The sequence below is a fragment of the Micromys minutus genome, assembly GCF_963924665.1.
Source record: "Micromys minutus genome assembly, chromosome: 26".
Classification (NCBI taxonomy): domain Eukaryota; kingdom Metazoa; phylum Chordata; class Mammalia; order Rodentia; family Muridae; genus Micromys; species Micromys minutus.
In genome coordinates this window covers 41,816,952-41,839,482 of record NC_137961.1, presented here as the reverse complement: position 1 = coordinate 41,839,482, position 22,531 = coordinate 41,816,952, and the positions used below count along the sequence as shown (strand labels likewise).

Below are 22,531 nucleotides of genomic sequence, written 5' to 3'. Positions count from 1 at the left end.
AATTCTCAGGTCTAGTTCTTTATGTTTAAAGATTTAATTTATTTATTATTTATAAGAACACCGTAGCTAGCTGTCTTTCAGACACATCAGAAGAGGGCATCAGATTCCATTACAGATGGTTGTGAGCCACCATGTGGTTGCTGGGATTTGAAGAGCAGGCAGTGCTCTAACCGCTGAGCCATCTCTCCAGCCCACTCAGCTCTAGTTCTTATCCAGGCCTTTTGTTACAGCAGCCTGAGTAGAATAAGGCACACCCTAAAATAAGCCGAGTTACAAAGACCAGTGAGCAGATTTTAGGGCACCGAGAAGCTACGATTTGCTCCTTGCTGCTGCTGTGACCAAGGTAGAAGGTGTCTTCCTGTCTGCTGTTCTCGCACGGTCAGCTCACACAGTGGCTCCTCAGTGTCCCTCTGTGTCTGCCGTTCAGATAGATGCACTGGAAGGAGCAGCAGGCTTGAGTCTTTTGGGGACTCACATGACTTTGTATTACAGCACTGCGACATCCCCAATGAAGCTAGATTCCAAAGCCAACTCATTTTCATGAAAATATATTTAATTTTATTCAAATTAGAATTAGAAATCCCATCTCTCCCCAGTTACTTTCAAATCCTGTCAACAAACATTGAAAGTGGTAAAGGCAATCTCATGTTGATTGAAAGGTAGATGATCAAACACTTTTCACAGCTGACCTATCCACAAGGTCTTTGCTCACTTGGAAGGAAGGGATCCCATCAGTGCTATGAATTTGAAGTGGGAAGAAGTTCTTAAGCTACATCAGTTAACACTGCTGTAATATACGGAGGGATGGGCTCTCCATGGAAGGGTGTCACTGAGCAGAGACAAACACAACAGAAAGGGTAGGAGACACTTCTGAGAATACTGGCTAGTGTTCAGCTGAAGATTAGAGTGAATCAGTGTCCAGTGATCAGTGACTATAAAGAGAAGGTAGTTCTCTCTGGTACTACAGACCTTCCCCTGATTCTAGATTCCAGATTATAGAAAAGGATAAAAAGATTAACAAATCATAAGACTAGATACTCCTGGCTCTGTGCCTCCAGGAACGACAGGGCCCGCTTGCGCATCTCGACAGCATCCTCATTAGAAGTAGAGATGGCTGCTCTGCCAGGCCTCCACCGGAGGTCTGGTACCTCACTGGATCTAGCACCAAGTGCAGGTCCCCAGAGAGGCCAGCACCTACTGGGCCATCTTTCGGATCATGTAGTTCAGGATGCCTCCATTGCAGAAGTAAGTGAGCTCCACATCAGTGTCGAACCTCATAATGGCCTGGAAGGTCTTCCCAGTGTCCAGCTGCAAGAACAAAGAGGGACAGTGCTGCTGAAGGCTGGCTGAACGGTGAGACCCTGCCTCAGGGAGACTCCGCCTGCCCACTGTGAGGCCCTGCCTCAGGGAGACTCCGCCTGCCCACTGCCGCGGTTGGTGTGGTATATGACAGCAGCAGATGACACCAGTGGTCTCTGCACCCAACAAGAACCCTGGGGATTTATGTGCCCACTAGAGATTAAGAAGCATTGCAGAATTAATGATGCAGGTGAGAGGCATAGGGAATGAAGTGACCTCTCAGGACAGCAGAAGTCTGTGGGGCTGTTCCTTAGGCAGCTGATCCAGTTGCTCGTCTTGGGTCATGTTGGGACCTCAGCAGCTGGTCTCTGCAGTGCTAAATCTTCTTGGCATGTTGGTACAAGGTACTTTATTCTTGCCTCTCATGAGGATGTATCATTACCTCTACGTTAGTTACCTTTCTGTCGTTGTGATAAAACACTACGGTTTATCCTGGCTTATGTTCTGGAAGCTAAGAGCTCATCATGGTGGGTGCAGGAGCAGGAAGATGAGCGCTCAGCTCTTCAACCACAGTGCCGAGCAGAGGGAGGGAACTGCGATGATAAATCTCTGAACTCTTACAACTTTGTGTCCCAGTAACATACTTCCCCCAGCATGGCTCACACCTAACCCTCCCAGAGCAACACTGCTGGTTATCAAGAGTTCAGATGCAGGAGACTGTGGGGACTTTTCTCCTTTAAAGCACAACCATGGGGCTAATTAAAGTCTGGGGCTGGGACAAGGTTCATGAGGGAGTGCAGTTTCACTAAAAAAGCAAAAAGGAAAATTTTAGGTAACAGAAAAGCATCACCTCTGAACTCTCACCACTATTCTTTGGGCTGACAGAGACGGAGCTGGTTGTGGATGGGAGTTCAGAATGGCTTGATAAACACTATGTATTAAAACATAAGCTAATCAGCAGACATTAGCCTGTGCTGTAAAGGAAGGCAGCCAGACCCAGGCTTCCAGTCACCCGGAGTTACCTCCTCTCTACCCACTACTTCCTTTCTTCCTATCAGCTGATGACAGAGAACGGGGGCCTTCAGGCTCTGCCAGCAGGAGCCCTGCTCACCTTTATCTGAACCTTCATGCGTGGCTTGAGGTCTTCGGGAATGTTGATAGTGTATCTTTCCCTCCCCGTGAGTCCCAGCGAGTCTGCTGTTTCTCCAGGGAGATACTCAAGGGGGATCACCCCCATGCCAACCAAGTTGCTTCGGTGAATGCGCTCGTAGCTCTCTGCCAGGACGGCTTTGATTCCCTGATGAACCAAGAGAGAAGTTTAGACACAGCTCCAACTTTTCTTTAGGAGGTACACAGAAACTTTGCAAGAGGCTTCTTCAGAAATTCGCACAACTAGATTATAGACCTGTTGTTAATTCTTCATTTAAAATGCTATCTTCTGGTTATAAATGATTTCGCGGTGAGTCGTATCTGAGTGCCTGTAATACACCAGCACTCTGTAAGTACCTACTTCTCTTTCCTGCCTCCAGCAGCCTCGAGATCCAACCCTCGCTATAACCTTTCACTGGGAGTCTCAGTGGTGGGATAGAGTATTGGAACCCATGAGGTCTGACCATGCATTTGACCACTTTGAGATATAAGAGCCCTCAGTTAATCTGTATCTGCAATGCATGTCTCAAAAATAAAATCGTCTTCTTTTCTTTGGGTTTTATTTTATTGTGGGCACATATCAGCAAATGCAAGGGTTTAATCAAAACTGACATTCAGAATGTACTAGTAAGTAAATGATTAGCACGGATAGCTTCCACACCCCCTGCTTCAGGATCAAACCACACTTAACACTGTTGCTATGAAGTTTCCTACAAAGGACTTTTTATTGTTACTATGCAACTCATATTATATCTCAGAGAACTGGAGTAACTAGGCTTTCCTGTTAGTTATTAGTTCTTACACACCACCTCGGATCTACTGCAGCAGAACCTTGCAGGTGTGTGTGTGTGTGTGTGTGTGTGTGTGTGAATGTGTGTGTGAGTGGGTGTATGTGTGTATGAGTGTGTGTGTGAGTGTATGGGGAGGAGTGTTTGGGAGTGTGTCTATGTAAGTGTGTGTGAGTGTGTGAATGTGTGTGTGTGTGTGAGTGTGTGAGTATGTGAATGTGTGTGTGAGAGTGTGTGTAATTGAGTGTGAGAGTATGTATGTGTGATTGAGTGTGAGTGTGTGTGTGTGTGTGTGATTGAGTGTGTGTGAGTGTGTGTGTGTGAGAGAGTGTGTGTGTGACTGCGTTTAAATTTCAATTTACTTGATTGTAAGTAAAGTAGTGGGCATTGAAGCTGTTGCATGTTAGAATCACCAGGAGAGGTTTTAAGAATCCCAGTGTCTAAGCCTTTACTAAATGAAATGTGCTTTCTAAGGAGAACACCGAAGTCAAACACTGGCAGAATATAAGATGTGCACACCCATCGGCTGGTGCGATAGTCAGCACTTGTCACCAGGCTGCAGGTCCCACAAGGCCAGAATCAACTGCTGCACACTTTCCTCTGACCTGTGGCTGTGTGGGTGCTCCTGTGTACGCACCTGTGCACGCACACGCATGAGTGGACATACTAAATAATGCACTTTAAAGTTAAAGCACCCACCCTTGCTTTACCCGGCTTCTAAAGAAGCCCAGCTCCTCACTGCTCCCTTACAGCTTGAAGCTCACTCCTTACCTTCACCAAGGACACATGTGGGGCTCTGAGCTCTGACACTATGTGCTGGAACATGAGTCATGTGAGGAGAATTCTGAGTGCTTATGAGAAAACCCCAAGAAACAACACGAGAGCCTTGTGAGCTCAGGTTCCTTCAGAACAGGCAATTGCTCTTGCAATGTGTTTCTAGTGTCCCTCCCAGATGTAGCGGATAGGAGGGAGGTTATTTTGGAATACTCATTAATGCTTGCAGTTATTATTCTATTAATTCTATTAAATTACTCTTCTATAATTGTACTAAATGTTTAAATGATCCTTTATATACCTCGGTGTGAAACATGGCTTTGCCATGCGCCTCTCCTCCTTGTGATTGCGTACAGTTTGAACTCACAAGAGCTTTACTCGGGTGGCCTTTCTTAACTCAGGGTATAAATTGTCTGAGGTTCTGAATAAAGTTGGGCACTGCATGAGGTGTTAGTCAGCCTCATTTACGGGCTCTGTTCTCCCAGGTCCTCTAGAGTGGTGGCGATTATGAAAACCATGTTGTTTACACACATTATGAAATATATATGAGAAATAACTGCATATACATTCTAAATGTGTCAGTCCCCATGGGCTTTCCTCTGAAGCCCTCGACAGATTCCTGCAGAGCCGATGCTGTCCCACGCCCAGCTGATATGCCTGAGCCAGTTCTAGAGACTGCTTGCTTTGGGTGGAAGAGCTCTAGATCCGCAGAGAAGCAGTCTGGGTGAACATCACAATCTGCTCTTTTACACTGTCTTGGGAACAAAACCACAGCATCTACTACCAAGCACCCTCCTGGCTCCAGCCCCAGTTCTGAGTGGCCCCACCAGGAAGCTTCTGTTCCGTACATACCAGCAGGAAAGGGCCCTTGGCTGCCCAGTCTCGGGAGCTGCCTGACCCGTATTCTTTGCCAGCCAGAACAATCAGGGGAAGTCCGGCCTGCTGGTACCGCTCAGCCGCATCGAACACATCAAGCTGAGAAGACGAAAGGAAAGTTTTATAGACGGACAAAAGTGGGCACACAGACCCAGAGAACACCAGTGACAGTGATGGGACCAAAGGACCTCAAGGACAGCTAAGTCACTTGCTTGTTCTCTATAATACTGGTCCACTCATTTCTACTAAACCGAACTGAACCGGAACTGCTCTCCAATAATCAATTCAAATCCCAGGGTGCTGGATAAACGGGAACTACATAAGGTTTTTGTTTCCTTCTCTTCCACTGACTAAACCATTTGCAACTGGAAGATACCCCTATGCAGCCAGGGTCTCTGCCCAGGACTAGGGGCCCAGCAACGGTCAGTTCTGAGAGGCAAGAAAAACAAGATGGTGCAGAAAAGACAACATGAAGCCCATTGTCTCCACTTAAGGACCAGGCCTCATTTCGAAAAGAAGGCCACAGGCACCAGCTCCATGACAGACCACAAACTCCAGGCCATAAAACCCAAAGCACAGCCTGGGACAACCACAGGAATGGAGAATATCTCATCTCAAGATGGCCATCTGGGCTAGGGAGCCCTATCTCATCCTGTGGTTAAATTTCATGACCTAAGAATGCAGATCACCCGTGACCTCCCCAGCACCCACCAAGGAGTTATTAGATCAACTAATCCTTCTAGAGAGTTCTCCCGGCTCCCTAAGAGAAGGCCTGAGCACCTCTGGATGCAGCTGCTATTTCAAAACTGGCTGACCCTTCATGCTGGATGTTTCTGCAGAATCAACACTGTCTTTCCATACTGAGTCTGGGGTCTGCCGTCATTTTTGGGCCCTTACAGTATATTTATAAGTCATACATCAAATGCAAAGCCTTGTTCCTGTACGCGCAGGCCACGGCAGAGGCAGCAGAAGCATGCATGGAAGCCTGAAGCCACAGGTCAGGAAGGGTCGGCTCATTCAGTGAGTGAGAAACATCTTCCAGAGACAGATGTGCTTCTCACAGGACATTTTCTGCTGAGCTGAGAATTCCCCATACGTCTGGTGGCATCACTGGTGATTGGGAATTTAAAAATTGTTTGTTTATAGCTAAGTGGTTCAGAAAGTAAATCTTAAAAAGGAGTCAACTGAAAGGGGCTCAAGGCAAGCCTTTGGTTAAACCCCGCGAAAGGCTTTTTCACATGCCAAAATCCCGGTGGATGGCTGGGGCTGTGCTTAACTTCATTTGTTGTCACCTAAACCTTGAGCTAGACAGAACTCATGATACAGAAATGCTACACAACCCAGTGAGGTTTGGTGTGCTGCTATGTATTGTTAATGCTAAATTCTTCACCCAAAGGTCTAGGCACCTAAGTAAATTCTCACGTTTACAAGCTTTTGTTATCAAACCATGTTTCTTAATTTAAAACTACTGGTTAAATACAATTGGCTATAGCCCATTACTAGAGGGATTGGAGGTTGGTGGGTTTTGAGTTACCTGGGTGGGGGTAGAGAAGCAGGAGGAGGAGGAAGATGAGCAGGAGAGGAGAAAACCTCCATGTGGAGAGATGGGCCATGAGCATGAGGCCAGAAGAAGCAGCAGGTACCTGGTGTATCACTGGGAGGTAGCCAGGCCAGGCCCACAGTTCAGAAAGTAGACTAGGGGCTCCCCCCAGTAATGGTCTGAGTCTCCTGTATTTGTAAGTCAGTAGGATAACCTTACACTGGTTCTACTACAACAGAGGATGTATCTTTCTCTGCACAAGGAAATGGAAGGATCAGAGGAAACGGCCTGCCCACCACATTCCAGAGATTACGAGCCAGGGAAGTAGCTTATGTTACCTATAGGCTGGTGTCCTTCCAGAATTTGTATTTTTCCTAATTTCACGCACTGTGACTTGACAAGGTCTTTGCAATCACGTGGCTACTGTCCAGTGGAGCTTTTCAAAACACATTCCTTGTAATTTGGTAATGCTCCCCCTGACCCCTCTCCAGCACCCATTAAACATTGTCTATCGGACTTGTAGTAAATCAGATGTTATGCTGTGTGAGTTCAGTCCCTTTCCTTGATCTTTCCCTTTGTGGCTCCTGTAAATTCCTAGAAATTTTCTAAAGAGATCAGCCTTGCCTTTGAATTTTTTAATGTTTTCTTCCTTTTTCCAAAATGTACAAAGATCTTGGCTTATGACTGCTATTGCTACAAAAATATCTCTGTGACAATTTTTTTAAAGTTTTCTAAGTCTTGCTGTGCCCCTGTGCCCTGCTCTCTCTCCACCCCACCTACCTGCTACACTTTGTTCAGGACTGTTGTGCTCGGTAATTTTATATCAATGCGACACCAGGTAGAGTCCTTTTAGAAGAGGGAAACTTAGTGGAAAAATGTTTCCTCCAGATTGCCTGGTTTGTTTTGTTTTATTCTAGTTTGTTTTTATTTTATTATTCTATAGATACCCATTTGTTTTCTAAGGTGACACAGAAAGGGGGATTTGGATGGGAATGGCAGTGAGAAGAACTTGAGTTGTTGAGAAATTATAATCAGAGTATATTGATAAAAATATATTTTCAGTAAAAGAAAACGAAGAGGAGGAAGAAAAAGAGGAGGAGGAAGAGGATATGGAAGAGCAGGAAGAGGATATGGAAGAGGAGGAGGCAGAAGAGGAGAAAGAGGAAGAGAAAGAGAAGGAAGAAAAGGAGAAGGAAGAGAAGGAGGAAGATGAGGAGGAAGAAGAGAAAAAGAGGACATGGAAGAGGAAGAGGAGGAGGAAAAGGAAGAGGATATGGAAGAAGAGGAGGAAGTGGCAGTGATGGCGGCAGCTAGCAGGTCCTTTTCAAGGAGGGTATGCTATTCTCGGGCAGTTCCATGAGTTCTTTGGGGACCTGCAGACACAGTGCCATCCTGGATCTTACAGAGCATCTCATATTGTTTTAAGCCTCAGAGCCATGTAAGGCTGGTGTTATTTCTAGGTCACAAATTTATCAAAAGGCCCACAGAGGTAAATGACTGGTTCTGGGATCACCCCAGCGGCTCTGAGTCCAGGCTTTCCCACCTCTTATACCCATATCTACAAACATACAACTCCAAGACATGTACCAGCTTCAGGACTGGGCAAACCTGAAAGGGCCTCCATGGCCCTTCCTTAAAACATGTACCAGTGGGGACACACAATAGCCCTTCTTGACAAATATCCTAAATAATCTGGAATTTAGTCTTCAAGTACTTTAAACACAGATGAAATTTTGCTCAGAGTTTTTTTAAAGCTCAATTTCCAGGAAACAAGACTTAGTTAACCCTGGTGCCCAAGCACTAATCATGAGGAGATGGTAATCTGTACTGTGACGGACCGCACACATGAACACCTAGCAACAGGAACCGTAGGAAGTCGGGCAGGCCGTGGCTGTGAAGAACAGACATCAGCCTGGCAGACACTGGTTTCTGAAGGGAATGATACTCACGGTTTCTCCTGAAGGAAGATGGATGGTCTGAGGTGCCTGCTTGTTCAGAAACTTGTTCAACAAGCGGATGTTGGCAAATGTCCCCCGTGCCATGATGGCGTCATTACCCCGGCGGGAGCCATAGGAATTGAATTCTCGTGGCGTTAGGCTAATAACAGAAGGTGGCATAGCCCGTGAGTGAAGAGTGACTTAGCTTACACACAGACCACAAAAACAAAAACAAAAACCCTTTCGTATCTGGATATCCCCTTAACTCAGCAGGAAGCTCACACAGCTCCATATATGTGAAAAGTGAATGAAAAGCAATAAGGAGGCCAGAAAAATGAACCAGAGAATGGAGGGCAACTAAACAGCTCCCACAAGTGGGCCTGAATCTGCCTGAGGAACAGGGCCCGAGGCCAATGGAAGCAGCGCACGGCAACACAACATAAAAATCTCAGAAAAGGAGGCTCGCGGCAGGGCCAGAGGGCCCGCACCTTATGTGTGGAAACCGGTGAAAGGACTCGGTGATGCCAAGAACAGCATGCTTCAGCCAACACAGCAGCCAGACTACTGGCCTGTCTCTTACACACTGGGGTTCAGGGATAACATGATTTAATTGTCACATCTCTATCCAGAGGTTAGGGAGCTTCTGCTGGGTTTCAGAAGCAGGTAAGCATACGCAGAACCTCTGAAATCCTATCCCAAATGTTGTGGGTTGTGCATTGCAGGGAGTGGGGCCATTACACTTGCTTGTATTCTCTGCCCTAAAGAACTCCAACGCCAAAAGAATCCCCACCCCCAGAGAAAACTGTGTTCTGCTTCTCAAATTCACACAGCCCTCTCTACAAGAGAACTGACTCAGAAAGGAGGGGCAGAATCAGGAGTCCTTTTGGTCTTCATACAAGTCTCATGGAAGTTAGACTCAGGAACCCTGAACTCATTTTCTGTATTGAGCTGACACAGAAGGGTGTGGGCGCACCTATGGCTGCCAGCTTGTCTGAGGGGATGAAGGACACTTCGCAGAGTCCTGTATCACTGTCAACAGGACGACAGTGAATTCCAGGGTATAACACTGCTGGGCCTCCAGCAGGCTCTGCCAGGCTTCCCACTTAAGGACGAGCCTAAGGCATACACTTGCTTAGGAAGCTGTCCCTCCTGTCATGTGGCACTCACAAGCTCTCCTATGGTGCTAGTGAGACAGCAAAAGCAGGGAAACCAAGTGCTTTTTAAGCACCAGTGCTTAGCCAAGATCCCCGAAGTCGGCGCAGGAAGAGCAATGCCAGTTCTGTCATATTCCTCCCTCCGCCTTCAGCCCTTCCGTCCGCACCCACACTCACCCCCTGTTTGTCAGGTAGCGAGCCGCAGGGCTGTTTCTTGCAATATTCCCGGCTGGAGAGATATGGTCTGTTGTTACTGAATCTCCTAAATTTAGTAGCACATAGGCATCCACTATAGACTTGGGTGGCTGGAGATCTAAAGTCTATTGAAGAATGTACACATCAGCATTTGCCCAGGTTTCCCAGACTCGACACCACGTGAACCAGACTGAGGTCTACATCAGTGCATGGAAAATCCTCAACTACTGGCTCCCAGTGGCGATGTTTACAATTAAAAGTAAGGTAAACTGAGTATTTGCTTCTGAACCTTGGCTAGAACCTTGGCTAGAAGGTTGGTACTAGCCCTCAAAGGCAATAGGTATACAGCTGCAAGGACATTCTTTCTGCTGCTCCACAATTCTTCAGACACCAAGGAACTGGGAGGCTGACATCCCCCACCCCTCCCCAGAGCAACCCATCACAGAGTGGAGGATTTAAATAAACACGGCAAGCCCTGTGGATATTCTCCTGTTCTCCTGGACCAGTCCTACAGACCTTAGCAGGTCCCCTCCTGGGTGGTGTCTTTTCACCAGGATGTCTCTGCACAGCCTCACAGAACTTCTGTCCAGAGAACCAGTGCCTACAGCCAAGCCTCCTGAAACTCTCAGCATTATCAGGTTGAATATGCTAATGGGCAGCCAGCACAAGAAGTAAGACCGTACAAGAAAAACCATCTTTAAAAGAGCTTATGTTTAAAAGTAAAAGCCAGGGGCTGTACAGACGGAGGGCCAGACACTCTCTTTAGTTTCTATCACCTGCATGACGGCTAACAACGGTCTATAACTAGGTGCAGAGGACACAGCACCCTCTTGTCAGCATCATGTGGTACACAGATACTCATGCAAGCAAAACTGCCATACACATTAGGAAGAGGTTCGGCCAGTGAGATGGTGTGTGTGTGGTAAAAGTTCTTGCCAATACCAACCCGAGGACCTGAGTCTGACCCCTGGAACCGTGGCCAGAGGGAACTGACTCGGTGAGCTGCCTCTGACCGCCACGTGTCATGGCACACCCGTGCCCATGCTCACATACAAGTGCCACACGCTCACAAAACAAATACAATTTAAATACACAACAAATATAGTAAAAATCCATACCAAGCTTTCAAAGAATGGCGGTGACTTAATATAGGTAGACTTGGGATTCCATGCATACAGCTTCTCTGAAGGGGCTGCTAAGGCATTCCAGCTTTTGTTTACAGTCTGAAAACAAAGATTTAAAAAAGGGGAAAAGACTCAGTCAAAATGGATCCTTTGTCTTGCTAAGTGACAGGACTCCAGTTTGTCCGGTCCTAGTAGAAAGGCACTTTGCAGCCTCCCCAGGGACTCACTGGCAGGTCTCCTGTGAAGATACCTGGGCTTGGACTAAGATCCCCAGTCCCATGGAAGCTCTTAGCTTCCAGCTTCCCTCAGTACTGCTAACATGGCTTCTTCACTTTCATCTTGGTAGATGGTCACCATCAGAGAAATGGTGAGTAGCAGCTACTTCAAGCCCAGGGAGGTCCTCAGTAGATGGTGTCAGCCAAGAAGGATGACTTTTGCTTAGAGCTTGGGAAGGCTGAGGCTCCCACTGGCTCTGCACCCACAGACACGAAATGCTATTGTTCTAATCTGGTAAAGCGATTTTTATTTCTAATATGTGTCTATATTTTCTTTTTTTAATGATTTCATATACACGTGTACGATGTTTTGGGCATATTCCCCCCATTACCCTCTTGTCCCCTCAAATTCTTACTAACCACATTTCCTTCTCACCTCCCCTCTCCTACATTCATGCCTTTTTCTTCTGACCTGCTCAGTTTAATTAACATTGCTTGTATGCACATGGGTTTCGTGAGTTACAGGATCCTGGACACCTTCTCAGCAGCTACACTACTGAAGAAAATGACTCCTCTTCTCCAAGCAACAGTGCATCACGGAGGGATGGGGCCTCATGAGCCCCACCCCATCTGTGCTGGAACCAACAGATGATGGATATATATTCTTAAAATAGTGGGTTTCCAGGTTACATGGACACTAGATAGCAAACTACAGCCACTGTGTATCTAAGTTGGCTTCTTAGATCCTTAACTTGACCTTTCCAGAAACACAGAGTCAGATGGCTGACAAAGCTCTTGACACCCAGTGAGTAGCTTGTGGAGGGAACAATGAGAGGACCCCATGCCCACCACCCCCATCCTACAGTCTTCAAACCATCACCCTGGTCAGAAGACCTGGGCCACCAGGAAAGAACATTACTGAGGCTCTTTTTCCACTCATTTCCTCCTGTCTCATTTATTCATTCATTTAGTTACTTACTACATTGACCTGGGCTGTCCTGGGGCTCACTCTGCAGACCAGGCCAGTCTCCAATGCCTGGGGACACACTTGCCTCTGCCTTCTGGGTGCTGTGCTGGGATGAAAGGCATGAGCCACTATCCCTGGCTTTCCTCCTATTTTAAAATATACAACTTTCCCCCCTCATTTCAACACATTGGCACATTCTGATTTTATTTTTTAACATTCAACCAAGCAACTCCACTCCAGAGACAAAATATAGAGACCATCATGGTCCTCAACACAGGGACACTGAGAGAGTGGAGCTGCAGTGATCTAAGGACTGTTCCTGAGGGCTGTGCCACCCCTTGTCCCAGTCTGTGCGCCATGCGTGAAGAAAAACTAAGAGCACGCCCCTGCCCAAAGGAAGAAATGTTTCTCTCTATAGCCTATGCTCCCGTTAGCCTCCAGGTCTGCAGAGAAAATAAATCTCTCTGGTGTGTGCGTGCACCGTGGTGTCTCACCTCTATTTTCTGATAGACCTCCTTAAACATCCCAGGGATAACATACTGCCGTTCCACCGCCTGGATCTCATCTCGAGTTGGCCAGATATCCTTCAGAAACACTCGTTGGCCCTGTGCGTTCACTCCTGGGAAGACATGTTATGACGAGAAAACACCCGTTTTCATGATCACACAGAACGCATTTAACAGATAACCTGGTAGCATATGCTCCCTTCTTTACACACTTTACATACAGCTGGGCCTCTAACTTGTAGGTTTTGAATTTGTTAATTCAATCAACTATAAAAAAACAGTGCCCGCACTGAACTTGTAACCCCATCATTCCCTACACAACATGGATATGATGGTGACAATGAGTGGCTTAGAGGTGGCCTGCACCTAACGTGAAATACTTTGTCGTTTGTTATTTGGCAGACTTGAAGCCAGTGCTCTCTGGACACTGAGGAGGCCAACAGTGCTGTTCTGAACGGGGACTCAGAGCCAGCCACACACAGGTCACCCTGAATGACGCCTGTCGATGTCAGGCACGGCACTGGCTCCGTGGAGATCGCTGGTCACTGTTCAGGATTATTCTCCATGCTATGTACAGTGACTATAAGAAGGACCTGTGTGCACAGAGGGGTGCTGTGCCTGCCTGCGGCACACTGAAGATGTGCAGTGGGTGACGCAGCTTTACCTCAGCTCGCGTCTTCCTGACAACACTGGGAACACTGATTTAGGGTCAAGTCCATTCAGTGAACAGGGATAGTTAAAAGAGTAGAATCCAAAGCCACCGAGAGTCAAGTATAGCTCGAGTTAGATTTCCTAAATGCACATCTAAGGGATGTTTGCCACACTGAATCTCCTCAGGCTGGAGTGAGGACGCAGAGAGGCAAAGCTCATACAGGTAATGGGAAGCTACCTCAGGAGGCCAGCAGGAAGCAAAGGCCAAGGGCTGCTGAAGAACCCGAAACGGCAAATTCTAATGCGTTTGTTTGGATGTTGTGTCCGCTTGGCCACCTACCCCCCCCAATAGTGTCTCGCTTCTTCCTTCATCTTTGGCTGTACCCTGGAGGACAGTGAAGAGACCCCTGTCTCTAGCCCTGAGTGGCCTGGAGCTCTCTTTTAGAGATCTGCCTGCCTCTGCTTTCTGAGTCCTGGGATTTAAGACCCATGCCAGCATGCCCCCAAAGCTGCAACGTCCTTCCAGTGCACGTTTCAATTCACCAGAAAGAGAGTCACAAACCTCGGAATCTTACCCAGAGGCTCTTTCTCGAAGTCAATCCTGACAGTTCCTGCAATTGCATATGCTATCACTAGGGGGGGAGATGCTAAGTAGTTGGCCCGTGTGTTAGGATGGACTCGACCTTCAAAGTTCCTGTTCCCAGACAGCACTCCAACCGCTACGAGGTCTCCCTGTGTGAGGCAAGGGAACTATTAGTCCACAGGAGGCTGCTGTCAGGTCAGTGTTCACAGCACGTGACCAACCACATCAGCCACGCTTCCCTCGGGTCTCCTGCTGCAGGGAGGAGGGCTTGGGGGGTATGCCAAGGGAGATGCTCCAGGTCCAATGCAGGGAGCAGTGCTCAGTAACTTCTGTCCTTGAGAAAACACCAGACAGGCCATAATGACATAATTTTTGTTGCAGGAGTCGAAGACAAGTGAGAATCCCCAAAAAGAGCAAAAGGTGACAGCCACAGGAGGCCACAATGGCAGGTCCAACAGCGCTTCTGTGGGGCCAGAAGCCACACCAACTGAGGTAGTTTACACAAGTATGATTCTGAATCAAGTTTCAGATGACCAGCAATAAACAATTTTAGAGCTCCTTTTCATCAAAACCAGCATGATCTGCGCCCTTGCCCTTGTTCCAGCCTCTGTTCTAAGCACTTCGCTTTTACTATCATCATTTTCAGTGTAGGGGTCAAGACACCCCAAGACCACGTTCTCAGCACAAAGTAAATTTATCTGCCCTAGAGGGTCACAGGACAGGGAAGAAGAGACAGAGGCAGGAGATAGAGGATGAGGGCAAGGGAAACTTGTTGGGACATGTTGGGGCACAGGACAAAGGACGGTCTCTGGATAGAGAGGAGACAGAGGCAGTTTTCAAAGGTAAAGGGGGAAACCTTGTGTTAGGACGAGGTGTTTAATTTTTGATTGACATGATTAAGGCAAGTAAAGGGGGCTTTTGATTGTTGGACTTTAAGACTTTGGTAGTCAGTCTCAGAAGGTTGAAGTGGCCAAATAAGGAATGGTTGGCTTTTAATGAAGCAGATGGAGTGGGGGAGAAGGGCAGGCCTTGCTGTGCTGGGGCTGCCTAGTGTCCCTCCATTCAGCTCTAAAACAGGTACTCTACATCTCCAATTTACAGATGTGGAAACCGAGGCCCAAACCAGCTCATTTAGTTGCCCTCGTTAATCTTCATTCTAAAGCACATTCTTAACCACATTCCCATTCCAAAGACTGTCTTAAAACGTAGGGAGTTTGCCACATGTTCTATGAACCCAGAGCTCTGACATTACCTGAGTGATCGCGTCTACCACAGGATCAGGAAGGGGTCCACTATTGCCGATGCAAGTCATGCAGCCATAACCCACCACGTCAAACCTAGGCATCAAAGCACAGAAAATGTCCGCTCAGTGCTCTCTGCTGGAATACTCCCGGGGCCACGGGCCATAAAGGACAGGCAGCGTGAGCTCAGAACAGGATGCTACTGACATCTTAAGCTTGTAACACAGGAGTTGAACGACTTGGAATATTTAAAAGCTGAAACCAGATGTGTCATCCCCATCTCCTATTACTGTGAGTTCCCCAAACCTTTTGAATTTTTTTTGAAAACAGATGTTATTCAAACTAATAACTACCACGGTAATGGGAGAAACTGTTTTGGCATCTACACTTGCCTCCAGGACTAGAATGACTGCAGTCATGTAAGTAATGACTGTCATGCCAAATACTGACTCAGTGCACAGTCACTACCAAGCAGCCTGTGGTTCATCTCAGTACAAATGAGGAACAGTGCCCTCTTCTGGGGAAAGGAGCGAATGTCACCCGGAAGCCAGGGTTTGTGTGATGAACTTACAACTATCCATTGGCCCCATGCAGTTGGAACTCTAGGGTTTAAGTCTGCCTACTGTGTGTTAAATGCTGTGTAAGTACAGAACAGCAGATAAGCTCATACCCGCTACACACAGACACAGATGCCAGAGGACTTCCTCAAAAGCAAAGGCACAAATAAAACACCCTTTCCTCACCCTAACTGGGACAGGTAAGGCATGACTCCACTCTCTCGAAGGTAGTAGGTGACCACTCCGCTTCCAGGAGACAGGCTGGTTTTGATGTAAGGCTTCACGTTGAGCCCTGCCTCTACAGCTTTCTTTGCTAACAACCCTGTGAAACGGTGAACAGAGACACAGCATTTAGACACACCTAAATGTTAAGAACACATTAGGAAAAAGACTGGTTTTCCCAGTTACATTTCTTGACTGACAGATCAAAAGTCCACTACCCAGAGACAGCTGAAGCATGCAGCAAGCCCAAAAGAGTCACAGAAATTAAACAAGAGGTATGTGGGTTCTTGCTTCTTTTAATAAGTACAAATCACGACCTGGCACAGAGGCCAGGTCATTACTCCCAACGAGGAGGCAGAACCTATGTGAGGCTAGACCAACCTGTGCAGACTGCCAGTTCTCAACATACAAAAACAATCAGCTGAACAAATGAAAGAAATAAATTCAAGCCATCTGGGAATATCTTACAAACTGAGTTTTTAATTTTTGGAAGGAAAATTATCTAAAATTATTTTTGGATTTAAATGAAAATTATAACTGGGAAGGCCTTTTCTGAGGTACATAAATTGTATACTGAAGAGTAGATCTAGGGCACAGATATTCGTACAGCAGAAGTTCAGAGGCCCGGGCTGGGCTGTAATGGAACAGCCCATACTCCAGCTCTAGAAGCATCACAGCATGGGAGACATGAGGCAAAGAGGCAAGAGAGCAAGCAGACAAGGCCATGCGGGGATGCTGATGTTGCCTGATAAAACTGGTTCATTCCAGATAAGGATGGAAAGCTTAGGTGGCGAAGATGAACTTTAAAAAGGTTTTCCTTTGGCCCACTGAGAAAGAACAGTTGGCTCTGGTCTCTGGACCCAAGGGAGGCTCTGAAGGCTGACGAAACATCTGAACTCCGTATGTAACTATTAACTGCTTCTCAGCATTGCACAACAGGCTGGGCACATGGAGTCTGATCGACCTGTGCCCTGTGCCCCAGTCCGGCTGCAACTGCCAGTGCACAAGACTGTGCAAAGTTCACCGTCCACACAGTCCGGACGGGGCTTATGACACAACAGCAGCTCCTTCTATTCCTTCTCTCTCTCAGGCAGACTCAGATTCTAGGTGTTGGCACAAACCCTGCTTCATCTGCTTCCCTCTACTCATTCTCGTGCTCAGCACAAAGAAGGATGCTTCACACTATCACTTCCACTTCAAATATTTTCTATTGGATGCTATTTGTTGCATAGGAATTCTTTGGGCCAATCAGTGTCTACGTCTGAAAAGCAGCTGGAACAAGACGCACTCACCTGCCCCCAGCATCACGGACGGATTGCTGGTGTTTGTGCAGCTGGTGATGGCAGCGATCACCACAGAGCCGTGAGCAAGAGTGAATTCACTGTCATTGTAGATGAACGTCTTGTGGTCACCGTGATGGTCTGGAGCAACTTGAAAACCTTTAAACCCTTGCTGTTAAAAAGGGAAGGTTGAACATATTGCATGTAGTTAGAAAGAAATAGGACATACACAGTCTGCTATAAAGAGAAAACTTTGATAGTAATTTTAAGTGCCAACAGCTAACAGAACAAATACTTCCAGAAAATTTCAACTTCTCATTATTCTTTTTAAATACTCACAAAAGCAGTTGAGTCCTGAATCTTGCTCAACAATGCAGTTAATAACAATTGCTTTTGTCCCTCCTCAAGACTACGAGATTAAATCTATACACAGTTCAAAGTTAGCCTGAAAAATGCCCTAATTCCTTAGTGTGCAGTTGAGAGGCTATGGCCTGAGACTACTAATTCTGACCACGTGGAAATTTGGAGAAGGTGATATTTATTAATATACCTTTCAATTACTCTGATCAGTAATGTAAGGTACTTCAGGGTATGTGTTATTAAGTTTCAAGTGAGGGAAAGATGACTTCCTGCTAGGAGATGCTTGGGGCCATGCTACAGAGAAGGTATCAGAGCAGAACTTTATGGGTGGAACAGAACAGGATGTCAGGGGATGGAACAGGGACCTGCACACACAGAGAAGGAAAAGTGAAAGTCCAGGGACCTAAAGAGTGTGTGTGAATAGGGCCAACAACACTGTAGAAAACGGGTCTTCATATGAAAAGGATATGTGCATAAACAGGTTGTACTTATAGGCAAGCATGTGGTGCAGAGAAGCTGCTGGGCCCATAGCTAATGGGGAATTATGAGAGCACTTAGGATAGAGAAGAAATGCCCTTGGCCCTAGGCTTTGGGAAGATTCCTAACAAGGTGTGGGGCGAGCCTGGACCCTAAGACACAGACAGAGCCAGAGGCCCTACCTTGGCTCCAAGGCAGCTTTCGAAGTCCTTTTTCATCTCTGACACAGCAACTTTGTCCTGAGGTCTTTTTGGTCCACTGCAGCAAGGCACAACTGTTTTCAAATCTAATTCCACAACCTGTTTGCCCGAGCCAAAAGCAATTAACGACCTCATAAAGAAACAGCAAAACCACAGCAGAGACCTCAGAACATCCCAGCAATAAAGAACCAAACAAACATGCAGCCACATTCCCAAACTAGGAAGCCGGCAATCTTCTTACCATGTGCAAGATTAATTTCCCAATATTAATTTGGGCACAGGAGAAGCATGGCTGGCAGGACTCTGCAGCCTTAAACAGGGAGGATATAGGCTGCCTGCTGCCTTCCACTTCCTACTCTGAAGAGTAGGTCACACATGGCTTTCAGGCTGAGATGGGCTCTCTACTGAGGGACAGACCCATAATCCATCACTGCAGAAAACAGTCTGACAACTCAGTGACTACTTTTCCCGCTTGATACGAGAAACCTGGGACCCCAAGTCTTGTTTACTTTCTAATCATGGCTGCTTAGGAAAATATGGACTCAGTTTTCCCTAGAAAACAGAGCAAATCACTGGATAAGCAGAACCCCTGACCTGGGAGAGACTTCAGCAATTCCCAGGACTGTGATGATGGCGGCCTTGGTCTTTAAATAACTCAGCCTCCTTAATAATGAAGTCTGCTATGCAGAAGTGTCAGTCAGTAGGTGGCGAGGGGCACTCAATTCACAGAGGTTAGGTCAGCAGCCACATTAGGAAGTCACTCTAGTACGTTTATGTCCTTAACCTCATTTTTCACCCTTTGCTACCCTGTTCTGTCCCTTCTAACAGCACAGAGACTAATTTCCCACCGTGGGACCACAGCAACTGGGGCCTCAGAAAGAAGAAACGGGTTGGCTAGCAGCTGCGCTCATACCTGGGTGAAGTCTGGGTCTTGAGAGGAGTCATTGAAATCCCGAAACATGCCAACAGCCTCAAGATACTTTTTGATGTGCTTTACTTTGTGTTCCTCACGACCTGCATGGCAGTAGTAAAAAATAAGCATTATTTCCTGGAGAGAGCCCGTCTGCAGCTGTGTGTGAACACACACGCCAACGCTTCCCTCAGCCTCCACAGTGGGCTCCTCCTCCTACCAAAGTGATGTGTGCAGAACAGATCCTGGTTCTACTTACAGGGACAAGTCCACTGCCCAACTGCACCCATAAATCTGTCCCCAACTTGCCACAGACACTGTTAGCATCACTCTGTTGAAATAATTATGAGCCACCTCATACCTCCGGCTCATAAGCATTTTAGTGTGTCTGGCACTTCGTACCAAGGGCTTCAGATGAATTGCTTCAAACTCTGGTTCCATGAAACAAGTACTACTATTATTTCTGTTATTATTCTCATTTAGTAAGGAGGCAATGCTAGCTCAGGAAAATTATTAGGTAAATTCTCTAAGAAATACAGCCAGGACAAGGCAGAACCCAGAGTCTGAATTTGCATCTAATGTCTGAAGTCTTACCTCCAGTGCCATATTGCCACTAAGCCCAGCCATAGCCTTCCATTCTCTCTCTGCTACTTATCAGCCTTGGCTAATTAGATGGCTCCAATTCTAGGTTTCCTCAACTATTATTTAAGTAAGTAGTTCATCAATCTTCCCTACCAATGTATGATGGGGGTACCCAAAAGACACCCCAGAGACAACAGTTACCAGCACTAAGCTCTCTTGTGTCAATATGAAGAAATCAGCAGCTGAAACCCAGCATATACACATCTGGGTTCTGGGTACTGGAGAGAGCTTGTTTACTTGGCTATCTTCCCTCCATTCTGACAACAAGAGCTTGGTGTGCGCAGAGGTGGAAGGCAGTGCTGTAGCGTCTCTGCCTCCCGTTCACTTACCTGTCTGCACCAGGTACGCGATGCTGACGTCATCAACCGGGAAGAAGGCTGCAGTTGCGCCATACTCTGGGCACATGTTGGCAATTGTAGCTCGGTCAGCAATGGACAGCTGGGCCACTCCTGGCCCAAAAAACTCCACAAATTTGCCCACAACCCCTACTTGTCGGAGGTGCTGTAGAGTGGAAATAACAGGAAAGCGTGAGGCCTGACAGTGCGTGCGTAAAACTGCTTCTTGGCAACGCTCGCTAAAAGCAACAGTGCATCTAGGACTGGATCCCAGAACGGCGAAGGGACATCACGGAGGGACAGGTGACACCTTAGCCTTAGTTCTGAGAAGGCCATTATGGTGTGAACATTAGGGGAGCTGGGAAGAAGGGGCAGGGGCTCTACTAGTTTTCTATCAACCTTCCTGTAAATCTGAGATGGTAGAAAATTAATTCTTGTAATTTAAGAAGAAAGAAAAAATGGCAAAAATATGAATAATAGCTGGGTAAGTTGTTTTAAATGACAAACCTCAGAATGAAGCACAGTATTAGGGTGAATGGTTTGCTTTTACACACAATGCACAGTTCTGGCTACCACATATCCCCAGGAAGCCAGCTTCACAGACAGCTGAGACTGCATGGTTACACACATTCTACCACATTTCTGTGGTCAGTCCAGCTGAGACTGCACAGTTACACGCATTCTACCACACTTCTGTGGTCAGTCCTGTTATTCCATTTTTGAAAAATACTTTGACAATTTGTGGTGTCCAAATAAATACAACTCTAAAGTCTATAAAGATTAAATCAAAGAAAACCTTTTGGCTTTTTCAGCACAAGGTCTATACAAATGGCTTCTATTCTATATGACTAAGAAAAAAAAGTGTTTAAATGAAAGACCATAAACCACCTTATTTCTTTTGTAATCACAATATTTAAGTAAATGATTTGTTTTTAAAGGCATAATACTTAATACTTGCTACCACAAATCATGTTTCTTGGAAAAGTATTTTTGTATTTTGTATTTTTGTAAAGTATTTTGCTTTTTGTAAAGCAAGTGAATAAAAAGAGGGGGTGGGGATGTTCCTTTGTGACTGTGTCTTTTTAAAAAATAAAGCCCTAACACTTTCCAACCAGTAGATACATCTGTTGCTATAAAGAGACTTAAAGTAAGAAAAGTATCAAATTATTCACATAACCAAGTGGCTATTTACATATGAACAGATCCAGGTGGGGACAGAAGTCATCTCCCCTCTGTACTCCACCCCTGCCTCACACACAGGGAGGTAAAAATGTAACAAAACTCAAAAGAAAAAGACCCATGTGGAAAGAATTGTAGCAAAAGTTTAAAATATGTGTGGGAATAATTTTTAACCTCAACACAGTGATTATGTCTGGGAAGGAGATCTGCTGAACCATAAATACGTGCTAATTATAAAGACATGCTAACTCATTAAAAATATTAAGATTCATCTGCTCAGAAGCAAATCTGGTAGGACATTATCACATCTTGACATCTTGGGGACAGCAGCTGGGTGTAGTGGCACACACCTTAGTCTAATGACAGCCTGGTCTACAGAGAGTTCTGGGACAGCAGGGATATATAAGGGAGACCCTGTCCTGAAAAAAATCTCAGTGACAGGAATATGAACATGATTTTAATTTCTGCATATTTTGTGTCACAATTTTTTAAATTAAGGTAAAGAATAAAGAAAAAAAAAGAAAGAAGATAACCATCTAAATTTACTACAAGAATCACTTTTATCTCATTTTATTTTAATATCTATTAACACATTGTATCCTAGCCTCACTGGAACATAAACTGTGTTTATTCTGTTTGTCATTGACTTTCTGTGGAAGCAACAAACACACACACAGGCAGACACACACAAACAAACACAGACACACACACAGGCAGATACACACACACATAAACACAGACACACACAGGCAGACACACACACATAAACAGAAACACACACGGACAGACACACACACATAAACACAGACACACACAGGCACACACATACACAGGCAGACACACACACAAACACAGACACACACAGGCAGACACACACACAGGCAGACACACACACACATAAACAGACACACACACACACACAGGCAGACACACACACATAAACACAGACACACACAGGCAGACACACACACAGGCAGACACACACACACATAGGCAGACACACACACACATAAACACAGATACACACAGGCAGACACAGTCAGAGGCAGACACACAAACAGACACACAGACACACACACAGGCACACACACACACACACACACATACACACGTACACACCTTGGTAATGGTGAGCACGATGTCCGTGGATGTTACTAGAGGGTGAGGCTTCCCCATCAGCTTGTAGCCAATCACCTGGGGAAGGACCATACTGATGGGCTGACCCAGCATGACAGCTTCTGCTTCAATACCACCGACACCTGCAGTGAACGGCACAGCAGAATTACGCTTTTATAGTCCTCACTGTCCCTCAGCCACAGATTCAAGAAACCCTGCCAGCACGTTTACCCGGTATAGTGCTGTATTTCCCT

At 46.2% G+C, this 22,531-nt stretch overlaps 1 protein-coding gene across 2 annotated transcripts in view; it reads right to left on the bottom strand.

The window, feature by feature from the left end:
• Positions 1 to 532: 532 nt before the first annotated feature.
• Positions 533 to 22,531, bottom strand: part of ACO1 (aconitase 1) — a 56,538-nt gene continuing 34,539 nt past the window's right edge. For both annotated transcript variants that reach the window (XM_080938765.1, XM_080938766.1), the window contains exons 7-21: positions 22,281 to 22,420; positions 19,977 to 20,148; positions 19,009 to 19,109; positions 18,078 to 18,194; positions 17,071 to 17,230; positions 15,743 to 15,878; positions 15,011 to 15,095; positions 13,751 to 13,907; positions 12,513 to 12,637; positions 10,831 to 10,935; positions 9,695 to 9,837; positions 8,376 to 8,523; positions 4,863 to 4,985; positions 2,411 to 2,596; positions 533 to 1,308 (exon numbers count right to left, since the gene is read on the bottom strand). In XM_080938765.1, the coding sequence (XP_080794891.1) occupies positions 1,195 to 1,308; positions 2,411 to 2,596; positions 4,863 to 4,985; positions 8,376 to 8,523; positions 9,695 to 9,837; positions 10,831 to 10,935; positions 12,513 to 12,637; positions 13,751 to 13,907; positions 15,011 to 15,095; positions 15,743 to 15,878; positions 17,071 to 17,230; positions 18,078 to 18,194; positions 19,009 to 19,109; positions 19,977 to 20,148; positions 22,281 to 22,420 (2,012 nt within the window). In that variant the 3' untranslated portion in view covers positions 533 to 1,194. The remainder of the gene's footprint in view (positions 1,309 to 2,410; positions 2,597 to 4,862; positions 4,986 to 8,375; positions 8,524 to 9,694; positions 9,838 to 10,830; positions 10,936 to 12,512; positions 12,638 to 13,750; positions 13,908 to 15,010; positions 15,096 to 15,742; positions 15,879 to 17,070; positions 17,231 to 18,077; positions 18,195 to 19,008; positions 19,110 to 19,976; positions 20,149 to 22,280; positions 22,421 to 22,531) is intronic.